This window comes from Macaca nemestrina, chromosome 4, assembly GCF_043159975.1.
Source record: "Macaca nemestrina isolate mMacNem1 chromosome 4, mMacNem.hap1, whole genome shotgun sequence".
NCBI lineage: Eukaryota > Metazoa > Chordata > Mammalia > Primates > Cercopithecidae > Macaca > Macaca nemestrina.
The window spans coordinates 150,712,690-150,732,592 of record NC_092128.1 but is presented as its reverse complement, the minus strand read 5'-3'; the positions used below and the strand labels follow the sequence as shown (position 1 = coordinate 150,732,592).

Genomic DNA, 19,903 nt, shown 5'->3' with positions numbered 1-19,903 from the left:
GGTTTGTGGGCAGGGCTGGGTGGTGGGGTGACAGCTGGGAGCACTTGTGGTTTGTCGCTCACCTTGACCCCCCAGTCTCCATGAGGATCAGGGAGGATGGCTGCATGCAGCCCATTTGAAGGGGAAACAAAGCGGGCGTGATTTGTCCCCTACCCCTCAGGGACTACACTGCGTCCTAGAAGTCAGAGCCTCCTGGCCTCGAGCCTCAGCCCTTTTACTGATTTGTGCAATTTGGACGAAATCCTGCACTGTTCCATTCCTAATTTTCTTTCTTTCTTTTTTTTTTCTTTGAGCCTGAGTCTTGCTCTGTTGCCTAGGCTGGAGTGCAGTGGCACGATCTTGGCTCACTGCAACCTCTGCCTCCCAGGTTCAAGCAATTCTCCTGCCTCAGCCTCCCAAGTAGCTGGGATTATAGGCACCTGCCACCATACCTGGCTAATTTTTCTTGTGGAGATGGGGTTTCACCATGTTGGCCATGCTGGTCTCAAACTCCTGACTTCAAGTGATCCACCTGCCTCATCCTCCCAAAGTGTTGGGGGATTACAGGCATGAGCCACTGCACCCGGCCTGTGCCTCATTTTTGTTTTTTCTTTGCGAGACAGGCTCTCGCTCTGTCGCCGAGGCTGGAGTGCAGTGCTGCCATCATAGCTCACTGCAGCCTCCACCTCTTGGGCTCCTGTGATCCTCCCACCTCAGCCTCCCAAATAGCTGTGAATATGGGCACATGCCACCACGCCTGGTTAGATTCTTTTATTTGGTGTACAGATGGGATCTTGCTGTTGCCCAGACTGGTCGCAAAGTCTGGGCCTCAAGTGTTCCTCCTGCCTCGGTCTCCCAGAGTGCCAGGATTATAGGTGTGAGCCACTGTACCCAGCCTGTTCTGTCCTTAGTTTCCCCAAGCAGTGAGGCTGGTCCAGGTTTTGATGTGGGTCCCTTAAAGGAGGGCAGAAGGGCCACCTGTGCTCCGGGTCTGCAGCCTCCAGGATACAGGGCAGGCATCCTCCCTGGGGTCCAGGTGGGCGGCCACTTGGGCCAAGACTACACCAGGTGACACCACAGTGTTTCCCATAGCCCACGCCGGGCCCTTCCCTTGCCTGAGGCCAGCTGGCTGCCCTCTCTGGGTTACCCTCTTTGCAAAGCCCCAATTGTCCTCTGCAGGCTGCCCACACGAACCAGGTCAGTCGCTGGGCAGCCAGACCCTCACCTATAGCTTCCCTAGGCCCCAGTGCAGAGGCTGTCCACCCCCATCTAGGTGAGGGCTTGGGGCCACTCTTACCATTAGTATCATTTTCTTCAGTTGTGATAGGCATGGCTGGGAATGTGCAGCTTTGCTTTTTTGTTGGGGAGAGGGGAGTTTCACTTTTGTTGCCCAGGCTGGAGTGCAGTGGCTCGATTTCAGCTCACTGCAACCTCTGCCTCCCTGGTTCAAGCGATTCTCCTGCCTCAGAATCCCGAGTAGCTGGGACTACAAGCATGTGTCACCGTGCCCGGCTAATTTTGTGTTTTTATTTATTTATTTATTTATTTATTTATTGAGACTGAGTCTGGCTCTGTCGCCCAGGCTGGAGTGCAGTGGCCAGATCTCAGCTCACTGCAAGCTCCGCCTCCCGGGTTTACGCCATTCTCCTGCCTCAGCCTCCGGAGTAGCTGGGACCACAGGCGCCCGCCACCTCGCCTGGCTAGTTTTTTGTATTTTTTAGTAGAGACGGGGTTTCACCGTGTTAGCCAGGATGGTCTCGATCTCCTGACCTCGTGATCCGCCCGTCTCAGCCTCCCAAAGTGCTGGGATTACAGGCTTGAGCCACCGCGCCCGGCTATTTTGTGTTTTTAGTAGAGATGGAGTTTCTCCATGTTCGTCAGGCTGGTCTCGAACTCCCGACCTCAGGTGATCCACCCATTTCAGCCTCCCAAAGTGCTGGGATTACAGGCGTGAGCCACCATGCCTGGAATTGTTTTTTTGATATGGAGTCTTGACTTGTTGCCCAGGCTGGAGTGCAGTGGCACGATCTCAGCTCACTGTAACCTCCGCCTCCTGGGTTCAAGCAATTCTCCTGCCTCAGCCTCCCAAGTAGCTGGGATTACAGGCGTGCACCACCACACCCGGCTAATTTTTTTGTATTTTTAGTAGAGATGGAGTTTCACCATATTGGCCAGGCTGGTCTCAAACTGCTGACCTCAAGTGATCTGCCTACCTCAGCCTCCCAAAGTGCTGGGATTTTACAGGCGTGAGCCACCATACCCAGCCAACTTAACTTTTAATTTTTTCTCATGTAAATTTGCTCAAAAAAATTTTTTTGAGACCATCTCTCTCTGTCACCCCCAGGCCAGAGTGCAGTGGTACAATCTCAGCTCACTGGAACCTCTGCCTTCCAGGTTCCAGTGATTCTCCCACGTCAGCCTCCCGAGTAGCTGGGATTACAGGTGTGAGCCACCACACCCGGCTAATTTTTGTATTTTTAGTAGAGACAGGGTTTCACCACATTGCTCAGGCTGGTCTCTAACTCCTGGCCTGAAGTGATCCTCCCACCTCGGCCGCCTAAAGTGCTGGGATTCAGGCGTGAGCCACCGTGCCCGGCTGATTAGTTCATTTACATGGCCATCAGGTCACTGCCCCTGCATGGGTGGTACCCAACTTCCAGTTGAATCCTACTTCCCAGTGCCCTGATATGGCAGAATCCCCCCAGATACCACCCCACTCCGGCCCCTGAAATAAACCACTCCAAACCATTTTATTTTTCCAATTAAATCTTTTTCTTTTTTTTCTTATGAAAAAGAGCACACAGAATTTGCCAACAAACAAAATTCCAAAAGAAATTTAAAAAAAAAAAAATTCCCCCAAAAAACAAACCCAAAGTCTGGCTTTTCCTTCCCTCAAGATTGTCTGGTCGAGGCCTTGGTTTCCCTGGAAGGCTTGGGGCCTGGTTAAGTGCTTTCTGCGGCCCAAGCAGGGACCCTGGGCTCGGGCCGGCTCCTGCCTCTCTCCCTCTTCTCTCCCTCTTTTCTCTATCCTGGGGGGTGAGTACAGTACACTTGGCGGGGTGGGTGGGGGTGTGCTGGGGACTGGGAGGCCGGTGAAGCCGGTGCTAGACACTACAATCTAACAGGAAATAAAAAATAATATTCTGCACGTCAGAATGTGTTCGTTTTTTTTTTTTTTTTATAATTTCATAGCTATTTTTCACAGTTTTAAAAAGTTTATATTTATATATATTTATATATATTTATCTTTATATATATAATTAAAAAGTTGACTCCATTTAAAGGCTTATGATACAGGGGCGGGGCGAGTCTCTTGGTACAATAAAACTGTACAGGTTAAGAAGTGCCACCTCCCTCCTGGGTGGGGAGGGGCCGGGCGTGGCCGGGCAAGGGTTTCAGCACCATTGGGGTTTTCTGTAGTGTGAGGGTTTGGACCAGGGTGGGCCTTTGCTGGGCCCAATCCACCTGGTGCCTTTGATGCTCCGGGCTGCAACCCCACCCGGCTCTGTTCCCCAAGTCCAGGCCATCCTGAGAGGGTGGGGGCAGGGCCCCTGGCACGGTCAAGGAGGCCGGCTGGCATCGGGCCACCCCGTCCCATGCACAGTGGGAGGCCTTGGGGTGGGCTCCATGCTAAGGGTGCCCGAGAAGCCCAGAGTGAACGTCAGTTTGGTTCCTTAGAAGCCCCCCTCCCCACCAGAATCCCCAGTCTGCATGGGCCTGGGGGCCCCCGGGCCCCCACGCAGCAGCAGCCTGGAGGGCCGGCCTGGCCAAGTGCTTGCAACGTGCTGGGCAGAGAGGGCCAGTCCCGGCCGAGGCTGCCCTGAGGGGGACGGCAGGGCCATACCCTGATAGCTAAGAGGGGCCCCTGTCCTAGGGGCACTGAGGGGTTGGAAGGTGGGGCTGGAGGCTTGTGCACATGTGTGCACACACGTGCATGCACATGGGCACACACATGCACACACACGCTCACCCGGGCGTCAACGTGCACACCTGGCCCCATGCACATGCCTGCAGGAGCGCTCGCATGCACACAACGCACGTGGTCCCCGCGCCGTGGCAGTGATGGAGAGGGGTCCCTGGCCGCCCTCGGGGCACAGGTGGCCAGTGGCCCGTGGGGCCCGGTGGGCTCAGCAGAGCACGGGCACGCCGTCCGTGGAGAAGATCATGCCCGTGGTGGGCTCATAGGTGCCCGCGAGGTAGTACAGGCCCTCGCTGTCCTGGTACTTCTTGGTCTTCAGCATCTGCTCATACTGCTCCAGGCCCACCACCAGGCACTTGTGTGACACCGTCTGCACGTCATTCTCGTCCACATGTGAGGACTGGTATAGCGCGCGCTGTGGGCACGCGGGGATATCAGGATGGTGCGTGGGAGGCACAGAGGCCGAGGGAGCCCCGGGGAGCCACAGGGACAGAGACAGAAGCAGAGGGAGCCCCAGGGACCGAGACAGAGACAGAGACCAAGTTGGAGACAGAGGCTGACGAAGAGACAGACCAACAAAAGAGAGACAGAGACTGAGAGATGGAGAACAAATGAGAGATAGAAGACAAGGACAGACAGACCAAGAGATCCAAAGACCCAGAGAGACAGAGACTGAGAGAGACCCAGAGACCGAAAGACAGAGATTGGGAGAGACCCAGAGAGAGTCAGAGGGTAAGAATGGCCGGAGACTCCGGGACAGACACTTGGAGAGCAGAGGAGACCCAGAGATGGAGACAGACGCAGAGACTGGGAAAGACAGAGAACAGGAGCCAGGCACTGAGAGTGGCAGGGACAGGAGGTCAGAGGCCGAGGGAGACGATGGGGGACAGCAGCGGATGCTGAGCCAGGCCCTGTCTGAGCTGCCCGGAAGGAGGCAGCCACCCCCAACCTGCCCACCACCACCACCACCACCACCTACCTCCATGAAGTCCTTCCTCTGGCTGGAGACCCGCAGGGCCGCCGGGAGGCTGCGGCTGGACTTCTGGTCCCAGTGCTGTGTGGGGGACAGGGGAGGGGCTTGGGTGAGCCGGGGGAGCCGCCGCACCTGACCCCAGGTCCCAGGACAGGGCTGACCCACTGGGCAGGGCCACTGATCCTCCAGCACCCAGGATGCCTCACTCGCCCTCAGGTCTGCCCTCCACTGCCTAGGACTGGGGAGCCCAGCCGGGGGTGCCGCAGGCTCACCTGGCCCTGGTGGAACTGCTTGCCCGGGCTGGTCTCCTCGGGGTGGTAGAACCACTTGACTCGGACCACCATGTTGTTGCCCCACGACTCCCACATGCTCTGGATGCGGCCAATGTAGGGCAGGTTGGGACGGCCGGCGGAGAGGAACACGGCGCAGTCCCCGATGCGGATCATCTCCTTGCCACGCACGATGGCCTTGTAGAAGAGCTTGCGGGCCTTGCCCTTCATGCCACGCCGCTGCAAGGACACGTGTGTCACGGCACAGCCCCGGCCCAGCCCCGCCGAGCCCGCCGCCTAGCAGGCTCTGCCGCTTGGGACTCCGGGCCCTCGGCCTCCAAGTCAACCCCTATCCAACTCTGGGGAGAGGAGGAAGCCCCTTGTCTAGCTCCAATTGGGGAAGCCCCCTTCCATCTCTTTGACATGCTGGGTCTCCAAGAGGCGCTTCACTTAATCCAAGGATTCTGCCACTACGAGACTTTTTATTTTTGAGACAGGGTCTCACTCTGTTGCCCAGGCTGGAGTGCAGTGGCGCAATCATGACTCCCTGCAGCCACGAACTCCTAGGCTCAAGAAATCCTCTCCCACGTCAGCCTGAGTAGCTGAGAATACAGGCGCACATCACGCCCGGCTGATTTTTTTTAATTTTTGTAGAGAACAAGGTCTTACTATGTTGCCCAGGATGGTCTCAGACTTTTGGCCTCAAACCATCCTCCCACCTTTGCCTCCCAAAGCACTAGGACTGCAGTGTCAGCCACTGCACCTGGCCTTATTTTTCTTTTTAAAATTACTTTTTTCAGAAAAAGGGTCTTGCTCTGTCACCCAGGCTGGAATCCAGTGGTACTATCATAACTGACTGCAGCCTCAATCTCCTGGGCTAAAGCCATCCTCCTGCCTCAGCCTCCTGAGTAGATGGGACTACAGGAATGCACCACCATGCATGGCTAATATTTTTATTTTTGTAGAGATGGGGGTCTGTGTTGCCCAGGATGGTCTCGAACTTTTGGCCTCAAGTGATCCTCCCACATAAGCCACCCAAAGAGCTGGGATTACAGGCGTGAGCTACCATGCCTGGCCTTTTTTATCTTTTAAAACTTGTTACTATTATTATTTTTGAGACGAAGTCTCACTCTATCGCCCAGGCTGGAGTGCAGTGGCACAATCTTGGCTCACTGTAGCCTCCGCCTCCCAGATTCAAGCAGTTCTCCTGCCTCAGCCTCCCAAGTAGCTGGGATTACAGGTGTGCACAACCACGCCTGGCTGATTTTTGTATTTTTAGTAGAGATGGGGTTTCACCATGTTGGCAGGCTGGTCTCGAACTCCTGACCTCAAGTGATCTTCCTGCCTGGGCCTCCCAAAGTGCTGAGATTACAGGCGTGAGCCACCGCGCCCGGCTAAAACTATTATTTTTTTCAAGACAAGGTATCACTCTGTTGCCCAGGTTGGGGTGTAGTGGCACAATCAAAGCTCCCTGCAGCCTTGAACTCCCAAGCTTAAGTGATCCTCACGCCTCAGCCTCCCAAAGTGCTGGGATTACAGACTTCAACCACTGCACGTGGGCAAGACAGACTGGAAACTCCGTTCTACAGCAGCTTTGGAAATGCTGCCTAAGACACCACTGACTCCTACCGGAACAGGTGCTCCTGCCCCACACCTACGGCACACTGGGGGCTCACTGTCAGCCTGTTTGAACCACTCTCATTTCTCACACTGGGTCCTGCCATGTGTATGTGCCTGTGTGTGCACATGTTCATCTGTGCATTTGTGCAGGGGTTCGTGTGCATGGATGCATGTGCACGCATGTATGCGCCTACATTTGTGTACGTGTGCAAGCGTGCATTTGGGTGTAGTGTACTTGTGTGCATGTGTGTGGGTGTAGTGTGTAGTGTATTTGTGTGCATGTTCATGTTTACATGGTACATGTACATGCGTGCATTCACGTGTATGTCTGCGTGCGTGTACTTGCCTTTGTGTGTGGCTGTACGTGCATTCGTGTGTACATGTGCATGCATATGTATGCGTGTGTCCATGTGGCTGTGTTTGTGAGTGCACTGTGTGCATGTGTGTGTGCGAGTGTATAGCCAGCCACAGGCAGGCTGGAAGGGCACCTTCTGAACAACCAACCCACTGCTGCAGGCAGCGGACATAGGACCCCGATCTGGCCAGCCAGGACTGTCTGTCTTCCAGGCCATATTAATTCACTCAGGGATGGACACGAGATCCCAGCCAGGCCAAGGAGATTCAACCCTGGACTTTTGCTGGCAAACCCAGGAAGGAGGCACCTTCTGCTGGGACTGCCACACTGGTGGCTGGGAGCCCGGGGCATGGCTGGGAACACTGCAAACGCCACACACAACAGGCTGTCAGGCCTAGCACCTGGAATCCCAGCACTCTGGGAGGCTGAGGCAGGAGGATCACTTGAGCCCAGGGGTTCAAGACCAGCCCAGACAACATAGTGAGACTCTGTCTCTACAAAAAAATTTAAAAACCAGCTGGGCAGCATGGTGGCACACGTCTGGAGTCCCCGCTACTCAGGAGGCTAAGGCGGGGAAACTGCTTGGGCCCATGAGTTCAAAGCTGCAGTGAGCTGTGATAGCGCCACTGCACTCCATCCTGGGTGACAGAGCAAGATCCTGTCTCTAAAAGAAAAAAAAAAAGAAAGAAAAGAAAAGAAAAAGCCAGGCGTGGTGGCTCACACCTGTAATCCCAGCACTTTGGGAAGTGGAGGCAGGCAGATCATTTGAAGCCAGGCATTCGAGACCAGCCTGCCCACAAAGTGAAACCCCATCTCTACTAAAAATATGAAAACTAGCCAGGAATGGTGGCGGGTGCCTGTAATCCCAGCTACTTGGGAGGCTGATGCGGGAGAATTGTTTGAACCCTGGAGGTGGAGGGTGCAGTAAGCCTAGATCGCACCACCGCACTCCAGCCTGGGCAACAGAGAGCGACTCGGTTTCAAAAAAGGAAAAAAAAAAAAACCCAGAGGCCTGGAAAACCCCTTCCTTCCACGTGGCGCTGACGCCTGTGGGTCTGTGCTGATCTTTGCGGTTTCCTTCATTTGGTCTCCACATGAGGGTGGCTCTGCGTCCCGGGACCAGAGGGCAGGACTGCTCTGCTCTGAAGGACGCAGGCATCGGAGTCCGACAGACCCAGGTACCTGAGGACACTTTGAGACTCAGTGTACCCATCCATCAAGTGGGACGCCAGTCCTCCACCCTGGGGTTCTGGGAGGTTACCACACGCGGAGACACGGCGTGAAGCCGTGGGTTCAGCAGAGAGAGACAAGGCCCCCAGCCCCTGCGCCCCGCCCGAGCGCGAGCTTGGTTACCTGGGTGGGCTTGCCGAACCACTTCCAGAGCTGCCGGGCTGGCAGGAAGGCGGCGATCTTGGGCCGGTTCTCCACGGACGGCAGGCGCTGCCTCTTGGCCAGCTCCTTGGTGGTGGGGAGGTGGACGCCCTCTCTCTTCTTCGGTCGGCTCTTGGCCCCGGCCTGAGCCTTGGGCTGCAGGGGCTGTGTGGGCTGCGGAGGAGGCGCCTGGGGCTGGGGCGCAGACGCCTTCTTGCCTGGGGAGTGGGCCGAGGGCCGCGCCTTGCCGGCCTGCTTGGTGGCCTTGGTGGGGAGCGCCGGCTGTGCAGAAGGGCCAGCCGTGGGGGCGGGGGCTGCCTCATCGTCTGAGCTGCAGGAAGAGTCCTCGTCTGTGGTGGAGGAAGAGGAAGAGGAGGAGGAGGAGGACGAGGATGAGGACGAGGAAGAGGAGGAGGAGGAGGAAGAGGAGGAAGATGAAGAGGAAGAGGAGGAGGAGGATGAGGAAGAGGAGGAGGAGGAGGAAGAGGAGGATGAGGAGGAGGAAGAAGAAGAGGATGAGGAAGAGGAGGAGGAGGAGGAGGCCGGTGAGGCTGCCCTGGAGCTGGCAGCGCTGCAGTTACGGCCCCCGGCGCCGCAGCCCCCGTCCCCATTCTTGTCGCCTTCCTCCTCCCCTTCCGTCTCGGAGCCGCTGCTGCTGCTGCTACTGCTGCCACTACTGCTGCTGCTGCTTTCGGACTCTTCCGCCCCGTCCTGCTCGGCCTGGGCCTTGTCCGGGCTCTTGGGGTTCCCAGAGTCCTCGAACGTGAGCCCCGGCCCGGGCTCCTGGGCGAGGTCCCCCTCCGTGGCCTTGGGCCAGGGTGCCTTGGGCTCGCTGCTGCCGGCCGCCTGGGGGTAGCTGCCCAGGCTCAGGAGGCTCTTGGGCTCCTGCCAGCCGCCGGCCCCTGGGTCCTCCCGGAGCAGCAGAGCCTCTTTAGCCTTCTTGCTTTTGGGTGACGTGACACCCTCGTGGTCCAGTTTGACAAGCAGCTCAGTCTCCTCCCCCGGCCTCCGAGGGCCTTTGGCACCTGATTCCTCGGCTGCCCGCGCCTTCTTGGGCTTGGGGCGTGTGGCGGGCATGGTGATGAGGGGTGCTGCGGCCAGGGTGGAGGCAGGGGCTGGGAGCTCCCCAAAGGGCTCGGGTGCTGGGCAGCTGGTAAAGGTGGGTGGTGCGGGGCTGGGCTGTGGCGGTGCTGGGCGCGCCTTGGGGGTCTTGGCTCGCTTGTCCACAGGCTCGGGGGGACTCTTCTTGGAACCTGGGGTGCTGCTCGGCTCCAGGGCTAAGGGGGTACTGGGGACCTCATCTGTTGGGCTCCCCTCCTCCAGGGTAGCGGCTCTGTCTGCAAAACAAAAGAAAACAGATGAGAGGCTGGGGCGGGGGCTTCCTGGCAGAGACGAGCTGTGGCTTTCATCAGGAAAGCCTGCTTCTGTGGGTTTTGTTTTTGTTTTTTTGAGATGGGGTCTCAGTCACCCAAGCTGGAATGCAGTGGTGTGATCGGGGCTCACTGCAGCCCTAACCTCCCTGGGCTCACGTGAGCCTCCAGCCTCAGTCTCCCAAGTAACCTGAGGCCACAAGCATGCGCCACTATGCCTGGGGAATTTTTGTATTATTATTATTTTTTTTGTAGAGATACAGTTTTGCTCTGCTGCCCAGGCTGGTCTTAAACTCCTGGGCTCAAGCGATCCCTGTGCCTGGGCCTCCTAGAGTGCTGAGAACAGGCGTGGACCACCGAGCCCAGCAGAACGGCCTGGTTTCAATCCTGGCTCTGCTACTTCTTGAGCGGAACCCGGTTGCGGCCTTCTTAGGCCTCCTTCGGCGGTTCCCCTATAACAACCTTAAGTTGTGTTGGCCCCAAAGTGGGTCCTCCAATAGCCTCTGCTTTCAGCCTGTACAAAGCATTTTCTCTGGATTCTGGAAAGAAACACAGGCCGGCTGCAGCTCAGCTCTGCCTCTGACAAACCAACCTGCCTCCCTCAGCCTCAGTTTCCTCATCTGTCACCTGGTCAGAACAATCCTGCAGTGCAGGTGCAGAGGTGCAGAGGTCTTTTTTTTTTTTTTTTTTTTTGAGACGGAGTTTCACTCGTCACCCAGGCTGGAGTATAATGGCGCGATCTTCGCTCACTGCAACCTCCACCTCCCGGGTTCAAGCAATTCTCCTGCCTCAGCCTCCCACGTAGCTGGGATTACAGGCGCTCACCTCCATGCCCGGTTAATTTTTGTATTTTTAGTAGAGGCGGGGTTTCACCATGTTGCCCAGACTGGTCTCGAACTCCTGACCTCAGGCGATCTGCCCACCTCGGCCTCCCAAAGTGCTGGGATTATAGGCGTGAGGCACCACACCCAGCTCAGAGTTCTTACAGACAGCAGGTAGGCACTTGGGCAGGTTCCCAAGCCCCGAGTTTGGATGCACAAAGGAGCTCTACCCACCGCCCCTGCCCTGGGGCCCGGTTCAACGTACCACCCTTGGCCTTGGCGCTGGGTTTCCGCCCACGCCCACGGGCCTTGGCTCCTGGCTCCTCCGACCCAGTCGTACCACCGTCTTTGCCTTCCCCAGTGTCTTTGCTGGTCTTCCGGCTACGGCGCTTGGCACTCGGCACCAGGAGGGCTGGGGATGGCTCAGCACCTGCAGGGCAGAGGACAGAGTGGCTCATCAGGCCTGGGGTCCCCAGCTTGGAGCTTCCAAGACCCTGGTCTGTCCTGGGGATCAGGGATGGGGGCGGAAGCAACCAACGCCGGGTGGCTGACCCCGGGTGGGCTCCCACGATAGGCTGTGAGGTCCAGCGGGGGAAATCCCATCTGCAGGGAGCAGCCAGAGGCCCCTGAATGAATGAAGTAAAACAAAGCACTTTGTGGAACTGGGACAGGTGGATAAAGATGCTGACTTTGGTTTTTTTTGTTGTTGTTGTTGTTGTTGTTTTGAGACGGAGTCTTGCTCTGTCGCCAGGCTGGAGTGCAGTGGCAGGATCTCGGTTCACTGCAACCTCTGCCTCTCGGGTTCAAGGGATCCTCCTGCCTCAGCCTCCCGAGTAGCTGGGACTACAGGCACGTCTCAACACGCCTGGCTAATTTTTGTATTTTATTTTTATTTTTATTTTTATTTTTATTTTTTATTTTTTTTTGAGACGGAGTCTCGCTTTGTCACCCAGGCTGGAGTGCAGTGGCGCCATCTCGGCTCACTGCAAGCTCCGCCTCCCGGGTTCCCGCCATTCTCCTGCCTCAGCCTCCCGAGTAGCTGGGACTACAGGCGCCCGCCACCACGCCCGGCTAATTTTTTGTATTTTTAGTAGAGACGGGGTTTCACTGGGTTAGCCAGGATGGTCTCGATCTCCTGACCTCGTGATCCGCCCGTCTCGGCCTCCCAAAGTGCTGGGATTACAGGCTTGAGCCACCGCGCCTGGCCAATTTTTGTATTTTTAATAGAGACAGGGTTTCACCATATTGGCCGGCATGGTCTCGATCTCTTGACCTTGTGATCTGGCCACCTTGGCCTCCCAAAGTGCTGGGATTACAGGTGTGAGCCACTGCGCCCGGCCATTAATAATTTTTGATCAGCTTCCCATGGCCTGGGCCACTGGGCTTGGGCTGTCCTCATGGACCCAGGACCTGGGAGCCCTGGGATCTCACAGGAGCCCATCCATGGTTTCTGCTACTTCCATCACCTATGGCTCCAAATGACTTCAGACAGAGCCCAGAGCTGGGCTTGGAGGGCGAGAGCCTGGATGGGCGGCCCCTGGCAGGAGCCTGGGTGTCACAAGCTTGTCACTTACATTGGATCTTATAGTCGGGGGGCAGGAGGCGGATGTGTGAGAGGGGGATCCTGCCAGTGTCTCCGTCGTCAAACTCCACAGTGATCAAGTCCCCATCGTCCTCCAGGTCCAGTAACCCTGTGGGAGGAGAGGCTCAGGGGAGGCCCTTGGACCTCCAGCTCCCTAGTGAGGCACAAGGGTGGGGACAGCAGAAACCGGCCCCTGTGCAGCCCTGCTCTCTATGGTACAGCAGTGGGGACATGGGTGAGGGTTTACAGTGGCTCAGAATGTGGGTGTTAGAGCCAGGCCATCTGGGCAGGAGAACTGGCTCTCCTTTTTTTTTTTTTTTTTTTTTTTGAGACGGAGTTTTGCTCTTGTTGCCCAGGCTAGAGTGCAATGGCGCGATCTCGGCTCACCGCAACCTCCGCCTTCCGGGTTCAAGTGATTCTCTTGCCTTGGCCTCCCAAGGAGCTGGGATTACAGGCATGCACCACCATGCCCGGCTAATTTTGTATTTTTAGTAGAGACAGGGTTTCTCCATGTTGATCAGGCTGGTCTCGAACTCCCGACCTCAGGTGATCCACCCACCTCGGCCTCCCAAAGTGGCTCCCAAAGGCATGAGCCACTGCACCTGGCCTGGGTCTCCCATTTCTAGCTGACTTTGGGTGACAAAAGGCAGCGGAGCACATACACCTGTGCCCACTCACACCCAAGACCCTCCTGCAACCACAGCAAAGGAGGGAAGCGGGTGTCAACCCTGAAGGACACTAAGAATGGGAAAGGGGAGGGCAGCAGCGGGAAATGGTGGCATTTTGGGAGAGATGCTGGGATGAACGTGCAGGAGCGGGCTTTGATCTCTTAGGAGGAGGTGATACCCACGAGGAGGTGGTGGTGTTCCCAAGAGAATCCTGCCAAGGCTCAGACCCGAGAGGCCCCAAGCACCTCCGGAGGCAGGGCTGAGGGAGACCTCAACACTGAATGGGCTGAGGGAGGCCCAGCTGGCAGGAGCTGGGGGGTTTACCCCAGAGAGGCTCCAGACTGAAGGACACTGAGTGCAGGGAGGAGGTTGGACAGGCCCCGCAAAGGGTGACAGCCCAGCCCTCTTCCCAAACGCCAGGTGCTGGGACTATATCCCCAAGGATGTGAGTCTTGCAGAATCTGAGCAGTCCCTTAACAAAACATTCCTGTCCACTCGCGATGACAAAGACTCGTGAGTGCACAGAGCTCCCACCGGCTTGATAATGTTTCCTTCATTCAAGGTCCCCAGAAGCCTAAGGAGTTCTAACCAGAGGAAGGGCACAGCACCAGCAAACAGAAGGAATGGAGACCGGGAAGAGAGAGGGAGCTGCAGAAAGCTAAAATGAGGCCAGGTGCAGTGGCTCACGCCTGTAATCCCAGCACTTTGGGAGGCCGAGACAGGCAGATCACCTGACATCAGGAGTTCGAGGCCAGTCGGGCCAACATGGTGAAATCCTGTCTCTACTAAAAACACAAAAAATTAGCTAGGCATGGTGATGCATGCCAGTAATCACAGCTACCTGGGAGGCTGAGGCAGGAGAATCACTCGAACCCAGGAGGTGGAGGTTGCAGTGAGCTGAGATCACTCCACCACACTCCAGCCTGGGTAACAGAGCAAGACTCTGTCTCAAAAAAAAAAAAAAAAAAAATACAGAAAGTTAAAATGAAAAACAATCCTCTCAGAAAGTTTAAAAACAAATGTGTTGATAAAACAAAAAAAAATTTTTTTTTTTTTTTGAGACGGAGTCTTGCTCTGTCACCCAGGCTGGAGTGCAGTGGTGCGATCTCAGCTCACTGCAAGCTCCGCCTCTCGGGTTCACGCCATTCTCCTGCCTCAGCCTCCCCAGTAGCTGGGACCACAGGCAACCGCCACCAAGCCCGGCTAATTTTTTGCATTTTTTTTTAGTAGAGACGGGGTTTCACTGTGTTAGCCAGGATGGTCTTGATCTCCTGACCTCATGATCCGCCTGCCTCAGCCTCTGAAAGTGCTGGGATTACAGACGTGAGCCACCGTGCCCGGCTAAAAAAAATTTTAAAAAAATACTCAGAGAATAAGAAATAACTCTTTAGGATTTTTTTTTTTTTTTTTTTTTTTTTTTGAGACAGGGTGTCGCTCTGTCACCCAGGCTGGAGTGCAATGTTGCAATCATAGCTCACTGCAGCCTCGATCACCCAGGCTTAGGTGATCCTCCCACTTCGGCCTTCCAAGTAGCTAGGACAACAGGTGCACACCACCAAGCCCGGATAATTTTTTTTTTTTTTTTTTGAGACAGAGTCTTACTATGTTACCCAGGCTAGAGTGCAGTGGTGTGATCTCGGCTCAGTGCAACCTCTACCTCCTGGGTTTAGGTATTTCTTCCTGCCTCAGCCTCCCGAGTAGCTCAGATTACAGGAACCTGCCACCACGCCCAGCTTATTTTTGTATTTTTAGTAGAGATGGGGTTTCACCATGTTGCCCAGGCTGATCTCAAACTCCTGGCCTCAGGTGATCTGCCCACCTTGGCATCCCAAAGTGTGGGGATTACAGGTGTGAGCCACCACGCCCGGCCCAAACCTGGCCAATTTTTGTTATCTTTTTGTAGAGACAGGGTCTTGCTATGTTGCCCAGGCTGGTTTTGAACTCCTGGATTCAAGTGATCTACCCGCATCGGGCTCCCAAATTGCTGGGATTACAGACGTGAGCCACCGCAGCTGGTGGAGAAGTTTTTAAATGACAGCAGAAATTTTTAAAATTCAAGAAAACAGGCTGGGTGCAGTGGCTCAAGCCTGTAATCCCAGCACTTTGGGAGGCTGAGACGGGCGGATCACGAGGTCAGGAGATCGAGACCATCCTGGCTAACCCAGTGAAACCCCGTCTCTACTAAAATATACACAAAACTAGCCGGGCGAGGTGGTGGGTGCCTGTGGTCCCAGCTACTCGGGAGGCTGAGGCAGGAGAATGGCGTAAACCCGGGAGGCGGAGGTTGCAGTGAGCTGAGATCCGGCCACTGCACTCCAGCCAGGGCAACAGAGCGAGACTCCGCCTCAAAAAAAAAAAAAAATTCAAGAAAACAGATGGGGTTAGAAGATAAAAGTAGAGAAAATATCTCCATAAGTTGAACAAAGTAAGAAAATAATAACAGGAAAAAAGACACACACACCAGGGACCATGGGACTAGCCCAAGTTCCAGAGAAAACATGAAATTCACAAGGGCAGTTATCCAAGTTGTGCTCACAAGTAGAGCTTCCAGGACTCAATGAAATTTGCTTCAAAACAAAGCCTCCCTCTGCAGATACCCAGCATGATGAGCGCACACACACACATACACACACACACACACACACACACAATTGCAGATCTAGGGATAATGAGAAGGTCCTAAAAGTTTCCAGAGATTAAAAAAACAGGTCTTCTACAGTGATTTGGGAATCACAACGTTGAATGTCTTCAACAACATGGGAAGCAAGATAAAAATAGAAAAATGTCTTTGAAATGGTGAGAGGGAACTATTTCCAGTTGTGAATTTATATCCAGCTCAAGTATCTCTAAAGAATAAGGGTACCCAGCTCAACTATCTCTAAAAAAATAAGGGTAGAATGAAGAGAGTACAAACACACAAGGATGTGAGAAATTTAACTCCCACATACTCTTCCTCAGAAAGCTACTGAAAGATCCGCTGCTTAAAACAAGGAACTGAACCAAAAAAAGAGAAAAACATGCAATGCAACAAAAGCAGTTCCCAGGATGAGGGACAGGGAAGGCCCAAGAATCCAGAATGATACCCATGAGGCAGGCCTAGAACACAGCCAGCACCTCCCAGTACAGGGGCACAGCATGTGCCAGAAAATCTGAATCTAAAGCCAACTTCTACCTTATTAACAGCACTTTCAGAATTTGGATGATAAATGAGTGACTAATACGATGGAAAAAAATAAATCTTCCTGGCCTGAGATCCTCTACTCAGGCTGGACCAGTCATCTGTTGTTCTGCTGAGCTGGCATTGGTTTCCATTTTCTGGGTATGAATGGATGTTAGGCCAAGCAGTGGACTGTATTTGGCATGTGGGTGGGCTTTTTTTTTTTTTTTGCGGGGGCGGAGAATGTCTAATCCACATCCATACCCCCTCTCTAGGATACACTGCTTTTGCAAGAGCTAAGGGTTGGACCATTTGACTGTCTTTCTTGCCTGTCTGATATCCACACCTACATGTCCTAGGGTACTTGTTGTTTTTCTCCATCCAGCCTCCATACTTTTTTCTTTTTTTGAGATGTAGTCTCGCTCTGTCACCCAGGCTGGAGTGTGGTGGTGCAATCTTGGCTCACTGCAACCTCCACCTCCCAGGTTTGAGCGATTCTCCTGCCTTAGCCTCCCAAGTAGCTGGGATTACAGGCGCCTGCCACCACACCCAGCTAATTTTTTTATTTTTAGTAGAGATGGGGTTTTACCATGTTGGCCAAGCTGGTCTTGAACTCCTGACCTCAAGTGATCCACCTACCTTGGCCTCCCAAAGTGCTGGGATTACAGGTGTGAGCCACCGCACCCAGCCTCATTCTCTCTTATTCTAACAACATGTCCACTTTGCAGGGGAAGTCACCCTCCCATCTTTCGCAGCCCACAAATAAAAGGGAGGTGACCTCACTCCTTAGCCCCAGGGATGAGAATCTGACCCAGGCACGGTCGATCAGACTCACAGCGGTAGGATCAATGAAAACCATGTGGCCCAAGTCAGTTCACACTAGAACTTGTGTGGGAAAACTGGGACTGAGAAATCGTCCAATGGTAAGATTTCTTAAGATGGTAAAATACAATCTCCAAGGAGCTAGTGTGAAGCCAGCACAGAGGACAGCACTGCTGACAGATACTCCGAGCTGGCGTCCTGATGACATCGTTTAAATGGCACCTGGATCCAACCATGCCTGAAGGCCATATAGTTTTCAGTTATGTGAGCCCACAAGTCTTTCTTCTTAAGCCAGTTAGAGTTAGGTTTTAGTAGCCAAATAAGTCCATACTGAGGTGTTAGGCGGCAGGGGAGAGCTGGGGAGGAGGCATCTCACCTCGGACCACGGTGCCTGGATAGAGGCAGCGGTACTGCTGGCTCCAGTAAGCTGCAATCCTGGTCCCTTGTGGCAAGAAGCGAGTGGAGGCTGGCCTCACATCGATGATCTAGGAGGGCATGGGATGAGTGCAAGGTGTGGACACAGTTGCGGCCATGGCCTTGGACACCCAGCCCACCCCGAGCATCCCGAGGCCCCACCCTCCCCCTCTCACCGCCTCCTGCAGCAGCTGCTCCAGACAGTAGATGTGAGGCCGGTTTCCGCGCTCACCCTCCACCACCACGCGGTATCTGCGGGAGCAAAGGAGGCACAAGGTGGCAGAGGCCGAGACCTCCCAGAGGGCCTCAACTCCGCCAGCACCAGCTCTGCCTCCCAGACCACTGGGAGGTGACACCAGGACTCAGAGGTTTGCTGGCTTGCTGAATTTGGCAATTCTCCTCCTTTCTGGGCTCATTTTCCTCATCTGTAGAACTAGGGGTTGCAGAGCACGCCAGGCTGGTGCAGTCCAGATCCTGAGAGAGGCCAGCACGCTCCCTCTCACCCCTTCCCGCTACGGCTCCTGCCATGGAGCCGCCGTGCCCAGCCCCTGGGAGGGTTCACCCAGTATTCCCTCAAAGTGCCCAGGGCCTCCCTGTCAGCTCTGAGCCCACTCATGCCCCTGCCCTCTGCCATTGGGGGAAGCCACAGCCTAGAAAGGAGAAGCGGCCAGGCACAGAGGCCGAGACACGGGGCAGGTAAGGGACATGGGGCTCTGTGCCGGACCTCCCACCCCACTCACATGTCTGGCGAGTGCACGGTCTGCACGTGGCCGGCATATAGCAGCTTGTCGTCCATGGGGATGAGCACACGCAGGCCGTCCTTCAGCTCGTCCTTGTCGATGATGCAGGACCGAGGGGCTGCAGGGGTCGGACCGTGAGGCAAGGCTGGAACCAGGGGCGTCTGCGACACCTCTCCCTCCTCCCGTCACCCCTAAGTCATCCCCTTGAAATGGAGGCCCTGGTGCCGGGTGGGCCTGTGGGGCTGAGATGTGTGCACATCTTTTGTCTGCCCATGTGTGTACCTGTGCAGACCTGTGTGTACCGGTGGGCACACACAGGGTGCCGTGGGCAGCCCCTCTCCTCTCAGCCCCCTTCCCTGCCTGGCCCCAGATGTCTGCAAAGACCCCAGGCAGGTGTGAACCCAGGGATGAAAGCCTGCACGTGCTGTCTCTTCCCACCCCAAGGCAGCCTCTGGGACTGGCACGAAGCTCTGGGTTCCAGCCATCACCGGACACTCACAGCCACCATCCTCCATCATGACGTCCACCCCCCTTACTGCTGCCCTCAGCCAAACTTCTAGGACTTTCTTTTTATGTTATTTTATTTATTTATTTGAGATGGAGTTTCAATATTGTCGCCCAGGCTGGAGTGCAATGGCACAATCTCAGCTCACTGCAACCTCCGCCTCCCGGGTTCAAGTGATTCTCCTGCCTCAGCCTCCCAAGTAGCTGGAATTACAACCACCTGCCACCACACCTGGCTAATTTTTGTATTTTTAGTAGAGACAGGGTTCTGCCATGTTAGCCAGGCTGGTCCCGAGCCCCTGACCTTGGGTGATCCACCCACCTCAAGCCTCCCAAGTGCTGGGATTACAGGTGTGAGCCACCGTGCCCGGCCTCTTTCTTTTTTTAAATAATTTTTTTCAGGACAGGCACGGTGGCTCACACCTGTAATCCCAGCACTTTGGGAGGCTGAGGCAGGTAGATCACGAGGTCAGGAGATCAAGACCATCCTAGCCAACATGGTGAAACCCTGTCTCTACTAAAAACACAAATATTAGCCAGGCTTGGCAGCACACACCTGTAGTCCCTGCTGCTTGGGAGGCTGAGGCAAGAGAATTGCTTGAACCTGGGAGGCGGAGGCTACAGTGAGCCGAGATCACGCCACTGTACTCCAGCCTGGATGACAGAGAGTGAGACTTCATCTCAACAATCATCATCATCATCATCATCATCATCATCATCATCTTTTCAGAGACAAGGTCTTGCTTGCTCTGTCATCCAGCCTAGAGTGCAGTGGCAAGATCATAGCTCACTGCATCCTTGAGCTCCTGGGTTCAAGCCATCCTCCCACCTCAGCCTCCTGAGTAGCTGGGACTACAGGTGCACACCACCATGCCTGGCTAATTATTTTATTTTTTGTAGAGACAGGGTCTCGCTATGTTGCCCAACTGATCTCAAACTCCTGGTCTTTTTTTTTTTTTTTTTTTTTTTTTTGAGACGGAGTCTCACGCTGTTGCCCAGGCTGAAGTGCAGTGGCGCGATCTCGGCTCACTGCAAGCTCCGCCTCCCGGGTTCCCGCCATTCTCCTGCCTCAGCCTCCTGAGTAGCTGGGACTACAGGCGCCCGCCACCGCGCCCGGCTAATTTTTTGTATTTTTAGTAGAGACGGGGTTTCACTGTGGTCTCGATCTCCTGACCTTGTGATCCGCCCGCCTCGGCCTCCCAAAGTGCTGGGATTACAGGCTTGAGCCACCGCGCCCGGCCAAACTCCTGGTCTTAAGTGATCCTCCCACCTCAGCCTCCTAAAGCACTGGGATTACAGGTGCAGGTGACCACACCCCACGTACCTCTGAGACTTTCCG

The 19,903-nt window shown here is 55.0% G+C and overlaps 1 protein-coding gene across 1 annotated transcript in view; it reads right to left on the bottom strand.

Annotated features, from left to right (window-relative positions):
* Positions 1-272: 272 nt before the first annotated feature.
* The window catches only part of LOC105497371 (trinucleotide repeat containing 18), a 124,623-nt gene continuing 104,992 nt past the window's right edge, over positions 273-19,903 (bottom strand). Inside the window, 9 exon segments of the mRNA XM_071095381.1 lie at positions 273-4,313; positions 4,878-4,952; positions 5,144-5,380; positions 8,469-9,823; positions 10,943-11,107; positions 12,252-12,368; positions 17,283-17,391; positions 17,497-17,572; positions 18,061-18,178. Coding sequence (XP_070951482.1) covers positions 4,107-4,313; positions 4,878-4,952; positions 5,144-5,380; positions 8,469-9,823; positions 10,943-11,107; positions 12,252-12,368; positions 17,283-17,391; positions 17,497-17,572; positions 18,061-18,178 — 2,459 coding nt within the window. The 3' untranslated portion in view covers positions 273-4,106.